The sequence below is a fragment of the Monocercomonoides exilis genome (genome assembly GCF_001643675.1).
Source record: "Monocercomonoides exilis strain PA203 chromosome Unknown scaffold64-419423, whole genome shotgun sequence".
In the NCBI taxonomy this organism is placed as follows: domain Eukaryota; phylum Preaxostyla; order Oxymonadida; family Polymastigidae; genus Monocercomonoides; species Monocercomonoides exilis.
The window spans coordinates 316,420-324,267 of NW_027150609.1; the positions used below are offsets into that span (position 1 = coordinate 316,420).

The 7,848-nt window shown below is 35.8% G+C and overlaps 2 protein-coding genes across 2 annotated transcripts; both read left to right on the forward strand.

Moving 5' to 3' along the window:
- Positions 1-766: 766 nt before the first annotated feature.
- Positions 767-3,472, forward strand: MONOS_5697 (uncharacterized protein; the record flags this gene model as incomplete). The annotated part of the gene is made up of 4 exons (XM_067875869.1): positions 767-821; positions 889-1,382; positions 1,445-2,189; positions 3,147-3,472. The coding sequence occupies 4 exons, from the start codon at positions 767-769 to the stop codon at positions 3,470-3,472; spliced, it is 1,620 nt and encodes a 539-aa protein (XP_067719305.1).
- Positions 3,473-4,267: 795 nt separating this feature from the next.
- MONOS_5696 (uncharacterized protein) lies at positions 4,268-7,847 on the forward strand (the record flags this gene model as incomplete). Its single annotated transcript, XM_067875868.1, has 1 exon — positions 4,268-7,847. The coding sequence occupies one exon, from the start codon at positions 4,268-4,270 to the stop codon at positions 7,514-7,516; it is 3,249 nt and encodes a 1,082-aa protein (XP_067719306.1). The 3' UTR covers positions 7,517-7,847.
- Between the last annotated feature and the right edge of the window lies 1 nt (position 7,848).

Sequence of the window (7,848 nt, forward strand, 5' to 3'; positions counted from 1 at the left end):
TACCGGACATCGCACAAAATACCGGACAAGATTGATTTCACAAAAACCGCAAGAGGAATAACTCTGACAATTTTCCTCAGAATATCTCTCATTAATGCAAACTCAATTGATATACAAAACTTTCAAAGCAGCTTCATTTGTGCTCAGAGAAAATTATTTTTAAAATCTCGGAGAATCTCAATAACCTATATTTCCGAGATTTCGATATTAGTTTTTTCAAAGCACAAATGAAGCTATTTTGAAAGTTTTGCATATCAAATGAGTTTGTATTGATGAGATATATTTTGAGGAAAATTATCAGAATTTTTCTTCTTGCAGTTATTGTGAAATCGATCTTGTCCTGTATTTTGTGCGATGTCCGGCATTTCATGCGATATCTGTGTGGCAGGATATTCTTTGCTTTATGAATTTTGTTCCATTCTTCACTTTCAAATATTTTCTCATTTTTCTAAATTTTTTTTCTTTTTTCGAAATGAGAATGAAAGACATATCATGATAAGGTTGTGGAAAAAGTTTGGAACAAATTGTTATTTTTTTTATAAATAAAAGAATTATGCCCCATATCAACATTTTTATTAAGATACAACAAAGATCGTCAATTTCGTTATTGTTTTTATTTACAAGATTGATTTTGAAAATATTTGCAATTAACATTGAAAAGATATCATTTTCATTTCGAAGATAAAGAAAGAAGTTTAGATTTTTCAATTGTATCGAAAATGAATTTCAATCAATTTTAATATTACCTAAACAATTTATTAACAGAATGAACGTTTATGATGATGGAATACAAGAAGAAAACCTTGTTGATAAGTTTTGGGGTTTGTTCATTTCTATCTGTTTTCAGAAAAAAAAATTTGCCCATTTTTTTCTTGCTTTTTTTTTAAGAATTATTCTCTGAACTAGAATATAGCAATAAAATTGAACAGAAACAGAAAATCGAAGAAATGAATAAAGTGATTTGTGAAATTGGAAGAGATGAATTATTTTATATTTTCACAAAAGAATTGTTCTGCAAAATCGAGGGATTTATCGAAGAAGAGAAACTGACGATGGAGAATGCTATTTTATTGTTGAAGCATGTGGGATATTACAATGTACTGAAAACTATATGGATTGATGGTTTTGAAACGTCTTCTTTGGACAAGAGAATTGAAAAGATGATAGTTGCAGAAGAGAAGAAAAAAGAAGGAAAGAATGAAAATCTTTTGGTTGATCTTTGCGAGTGCTATCTTTTGCTTAACAACAGACTTTCTTCAAAATTAATATCGATTTGCGTGTCTTGCATTGTGAAAGTTGGATTGAAGAAAGAGGAAAAAGAGAGAACCCAAAAAGAAGAAGAAATTGCGTTTTTAGCTTTGAATCATTATGCATTTCCGGGAGTTTGAGAATTTCGATCAGTTTCGTTGTATTTGTTTATTTCCAATTTTTTTTTATAAATTAGTCTATCGAACAAGAATTGCTTCTGAATGCAATTAAGAAGATAATCCAATGTCATCAGGAGCATCATGACCTAACTCAATTTGTGTACCAGTCTGCTTGGGATCTTTTGATTGGACGATTGAATCCCAATAAATCTTTGGAAGGTATCATTGTAGATGAACTGCATTTTCCTCGGGAAGCAAAAAGAGAATTGGAAGTGCTGTCAAAATGTGTTGAATGGAAGAGAACTGAAGAAGAGAAAGGAGGAAAAGAAACAAAAGAAGAGCAAATTTTATTGAGATGGCTGCGGACTTTGAACCGTTTCTTGGACTCGACCTTATTGTGGAGCGAAGAACATTCAGAGCTTATCAGATGCGTTGTCCAGATATTTAGAGTTTCAAGGGATAATCACAGAGAAATTAGCAAGCTATGCATTCATTCATTAAGAGAAGTTGCTGCGAGCAAAGCTGTAAAAGCTGAAACTTTGTTGGAATGTGAAGCTATTGATGTGATTTTGGAGGAGATTCTCCAGTCAACATTAAGCAATTCCATGAAATGTGATTATTTGAGAATATTTTTGGAGCTAACAGGAAAATTGAGAGAGGAGCAGGATGATGAAATCAAAGAAGCGAAAAGAAAGGCAACCAAAAGAAAAGTGTTTGAAAAGATGGAAAAAGAAGGATATGAAGATATCATTACAAGCTTTCAATTTATGCTTGAAATATTATCGACGGATTTTGATTTGGTAAGAGGGAACATAGCGACCGGTATTTTTTTGTTATTTTGCGAAATTAAATAATTTATTTGAACACAATATGATATAATGATTTCGTTCGATGAGTTTTTTTTGATATTTAATTGTTGAAAATAAATGATAAAAATCAATAAAAACTCAATTTTCCCATTACAAAAATAATAAATTTGTGCACAAATTGTTAACAATTAAATTTGATATAATATATAACAAAATTAAATAAATGATTAATTGATTGATTTCTGTTCAATGTCAACAAGCATCAACGATTCGAAAAAGGATATTGCAGATTTGAATGATAAATTTTCTTGTGTTTCATGTTCATTTGATTGGCTCATCAAGAATGTGCTGAACGTCGTCAAAAAAAAATGCCCGAGATGTTTTAATAAAATGTACATTTATTCAAGATCAGAAACAAGAAAACAATACAGATGTGCAAAATGCGATAAATCGATCAGTTTATTTGAAAATACGTCATTCTTTAACACGAAAATACCATTGAACAAACTGCTCAGAATCATTTTGTATTATTGTTTGAAATTGAATATCACTCAAACAAGTATTCTCCTTGACACCAACAGAAAAACCGTCAGTTTCTGGTATTCTCAATGTCGTTCTATTTCTTCGACAATCACATTTCAGAATTTTCAACCAATTGGAGGTGATGGTGAAATTGTAGAAATTGACGAGGCTATCCTGAGAAGGAGAAAATTCCACAAGGGTCGAAAAAAATCAAAAATATGGCTTTTCGGAGGTATTGAAAGAAAAAGCGAAAAATGTGGAGGAAGATTCTTTATTGTTAGGGTCAAAAATAGAAAAAAAGACACCTTGCTTCCCATCATCCAAGCAAATATAAAACCCAAGACAATGATTTACAGTGACGAATGGCGTGCTTATAATTGCTTATCAGAATTCAATTATTCACATTTATCGGTTTGCCATAAATATAATTTCAAGAATCCTCTTTCAGGGGTCTGCACGAACGGAATAGAGGGATTATGGTCCAGATTTCGCCAATATTTACCAAAAACAGGAGTTAACAATAAGTTTATTGATGACTACATTGCAAGTTACATGTTCCATTCCTCACGAAAATACTCCTTCATTGATTTTGTCAAAAAAATTATATTTACTGTACCAAAAGAAGAAGAAAGCGATGATAGTGACTCAAATGAATCAGAAAGTGAAGACGAATCATTGACTCCATTAGTTGATGATCTTGTTTCATCAACTGAAAGTGACATATATGGAGCTGGCGATGGTGAACCTGCATCGGAATATGCAGAATTTTCATGAAAAATAACAGATCTTGACAATAATTTTTTTTTGAAACATTGAATTCAATCAATTTTTTTTGCACTTTATTTTCAAAAAAACAAAGTATAATCATGTTCTTCATTTGTCTGTGTTTCTTATCCATGAAAAAATAAACGAAAAACACTCACTTTTTACCGGTCGCTATCTGCCCACTTACCTTTGATTTTCGTCTATCTGATTATTACGAAGATTGTTTTGTGAACATTTGATTCAAAATTCTTTTTCTGAACGTTGATAAATTTGAGGGAATTTTTGAAAAGAAAATTGGTTGAAAATTCATTTCTTTTCTTGTCTTAACTTCAGGAATACAAAAATCATATTGAAGAGATAACTATTTAAATTTTTTTATTTCAAATGATTTGCGTTTGTAAAAAAAAAAAAAGATAAATATATTGAAGAACAATGAAATAATTTTGTTAATGTGGAAATTATTCATTTCTCATCATGAAACTGTTGTCAACATATTTTTTAAAAAAACATTTATTTTTCAACAAAGTATTTTTTTATTGTTGATAAAGTTAAAGTATTTTCAATGGTGTATTTTTCACCATTGAATCACTCCAAAACTCAACCATTATCTTCCATTTCTTTTTTTCCATCTAGCTTGGTGATCTTTTTTTATGTTTTAATTTGAATAAAAAAGCAATTTAGAAAAATTTGATTATCCATAATAAAAATTGTTACCAATCGTTGGAATAGTTTATTTTTTGAATTTTGATATATTCAGGATTTTTCAACGTAACTTTATTTGAGCAATAAAATAAATTTGCATGTATGGGCAATGAGCAAGGAAAGATTCACCCAGAAGATAATAACGAAGATACTATTCAAGGATCAACTTTGCAACAATCTCGCCCTGAACAAAATGGAAATCTTGACTCTGATAACATCCAACCAACAAATATAAGCGATGGGTCATTAGAAACAACAGAAATTAGATCTCAAGATGCTGTACCTTCTGTTAGCCAACAAAATTTATTTCTTCAACAAAATTATCCCCCAAATCCGCAACTACAATCATTGCAATCACCTCCTTCTCAGGAAGGTTTTGGTCAAAAAGCTGTTTATGATACATATCAACAAACACCTCAAGCTTTTCCAATACCTTTTGTCAAATCAGATACTCAAAAATTTCCTTCCAATGGAACATCCAACGTTCAACCTCTTCAACAAGGAGGCTTTCCTTCTTCTGTTGTACAGAAAAATTCTTTTGATTTACTCGAATCAAATAAAGGTAATATTCTTACGAAAGAATCAGTTATATCTAGTTCAATAAATAAAAGTTCTTCCGTTCCTTCATTAGTAAAGTCAAAGAAATTAAAACCAATGCTCCGTCCTTCTCCTTCTTTTTTAGAACAAACAAAGTCTTATGTGTTATCTCAAGAACAAGCGTTATATTTGTCAACTACACCATTTACTATTAAATCACTAAATGAACCTGTTTTATGTACAGCACCATTTAGAATTACTACATCTTCAAAAAAGTGGTTGGTTCCAAGTCTTTCACTTTTTCATTATTTGCACAGCGAACGTGCAGCAGTTAGTGATGCTGTAGAATGGCTGTGTGAATGGAATAAAGTTCGTTCTGAAAATCATCCAGAAATCAAAAAGAAGCGAATGATGGAAAGAATGGCGCGCGATTTGCTAAGAGAGAAAGCAAAAGAGAAAAGAAGAAGGAAACAAGAGCGAAAAAGGCGCAGAGAGATGAAAAAGCGCCGAGCGATGGAGGCTTCCGCAGATGGAGCAAGCGAACTGGAATTGCAAGAAAAAGAATCAAAGGAAAAAGAAGAACTCGAGACAAGCGAGGAGACTAGTACCGATTGGAGCCTTGAATCAAGCACAGATCCGTTCGATGAAGATGACAAAGCTTTTGAATCAGCAGCAGAAGAACTGCCAGACGATGGGCGTATTGAGTGGGATGAGTGGTGCGACAAAGAAGAGGAAGTGCAAAGCCACAACTCCCCATCTTCAAGTGATGCGGTGAGCACACTAGAAAATGCCCCTTCGTCCCAGTTTCTGAAGTCAGTGGCTGAGCACAAGACGAAGCTGATTACGTCCATTCCACACTTTGCACATCAACTTCTCAGCGGCATTTGCTACATCCTGGCAAAGCTGTGGAAAATAGAAGAGGTTGGATCGATTGCAGAAATCGCATCAACGCGCGTACCGCCGCCTTCGCCCGATTCAGAAAAGCTTCTGCTGATGTTTTGCCTGCGCCTGTCTCCTCACACAATCTTTCTGGATCTTCACGGAAACGTCATCATCGACTGCGCTGCGATATTTCGCCCGGTGCTCGGGAGGCTGATGGAGATCAGCACGACGTTCCAGCCAAAGGCAAGCATTGTGCAAAAAAAGGTGATGGCGCAGGTAGCTATTGCACCGTCACATCTCAGTCAGTCGGCTGCTGCTTCTGTTCAGAATGAATTTAAACCCCAAACTACAAGCGAGGTTTCGCTGTCTTCTTCTTCTTCTTCTTCTCAAAAAGTGGTGTCTACGTCTCCGCTTCGCAATTCGACCACATCTTCACAAGCAACACTTGAGAGTGCCAGAACCAAAGAGATCAACAAAGCGATTGTGTCTGATGTCATGGAGCTTTCGCTCAGCAGCGGGGTTTCCAGGCATCCGGCGTTCGCATTCTGCACAGATGTGGATGTTGGATTCGAGGCATTCCGCTATTCTGCGCCAGAAACGAAGCATCCGCGCTTTTCACCTTCGGACATCACTCACAGCTCAGGTGCGTATCTGTTTGGGGAAGAATTTGACAAGAAGAAATGGGTGAAAGAGAAAAGGAAGGAGCTGCGTGAAAAGCGGAAATTGAAAGAGATGAAAGAGAGGAAGAAAGCAGGGCAGCCAGTTGTTGATGAATCTGATGATGAATCAGATGAGAGCAGCGACTATACAAGGAAAGGGAAAGGGAGGAAGGAAAAGGACAAGAACGCCAAACGAACAGCATTTGATTTTGTGTTGGACGAGCAGATGGAGTTGGCTGCAAGTGCGCTGATGCGAAAAGAGACGGCGGAATACAAGCTGAAGCACAACACCGACGACTTCCACCAGTATGTCAAAGGGAAGGCTGCTTTTGGAGATAAAATGAAGAAACCTGCTCTGAATGGAAAAAACAGTTCAAGCCAGGATTCTGGCGACTCCAGCGACGACTCAGAAGAGGAGCAAGAAGGAGAAGTTTTCCTTGTTCCTCTGACTGACACTTCTGTCGCTTCCTCTTTGTCTTTCACGTTTGGTATGATTCTTTGGGAAACACTGACTCGGCAGGTGCCCTTCTTCAGTGCATCGCCCACACAAGCAGCACAGCAGCTGATCAGAGGCAAGCAGCCACAACTTGAAGCAATACCGCCGTCGCCCACACAGGCAGTGTGGAAGCGCATTATCTCGCGTTGCTGCACAGTCGATGCGACAGAGCGAATGAAGCTGGAGGAGATTGAGAGAGAGATCATTCCGCTTCTGGCGAGCGGCGACGAGGCGAGGCGGGTGAAGCAGCAGAACGCTGCGATCAATCGTATGAAGGAGACAGTGAAAGAGGCTGCTGCTTCTCCTGTGATTAAGCAGTATGCTCGGTTTGCAGAGAACGTAGCAAAGGCACAAGTTTTGTACCAAAAAGAGCAAGAAAAAGAAATGGAAAGGGAAATGCTGATGAGAGAAATGGAAGAAGAAGAAGATGATGATGAAAAAGAAGACGAAGTTGGTAGAACAAATGATTTGGATCGGAGTTCATCAAAATCTGCGAACGAAATGAGGAGATCAACACCAAATAAGACAAAAGGATTAGAAAAAGATGCGTCGATGATCCAACAGGAAATCTCAACGCAAGAACAAAATCCGAAACTGGAGTCATCTTCATTTCGCAAAAGTGAAACATTGTCGTCTGCCCAGCAAAGCTTATTCTTTCCTTCAACTTCTTCCACGGCTTCTGCTAAGCCATCAACACCAACTCCCGTCAAAGCTGTGGACGTTCCTTTAGATTTTCTAAAATCGCTTGGCGGCAAATACAAACTTGCGCAGACTTGAAGATTGATTTTGATAGCCTGTTTATATACTCATAATGTTTTATAGCTAGAAGAATGCGAACGGAGTCTGCTGATGTTTGTGCAGTCATTAAGCGATTTATCCTGAAAACATTATCATTTCATGTTGAATTTTGTAACTATTTATCTTTGTCAACATTTTCATAGATTTTTATTTGTAAAATCCAGTTTTCCGAGCAAAGGAAATGATATTTTGTTTTTTTTTTTTTTATGTTTGTTTGAATAAAATTTCATTTTTTCCCCCCATTTCGTGGAATAGCATTTTTTTCCAATTGTTTTAGTAACTTAGAAAAATTGAGAATTCATTTTTATAAT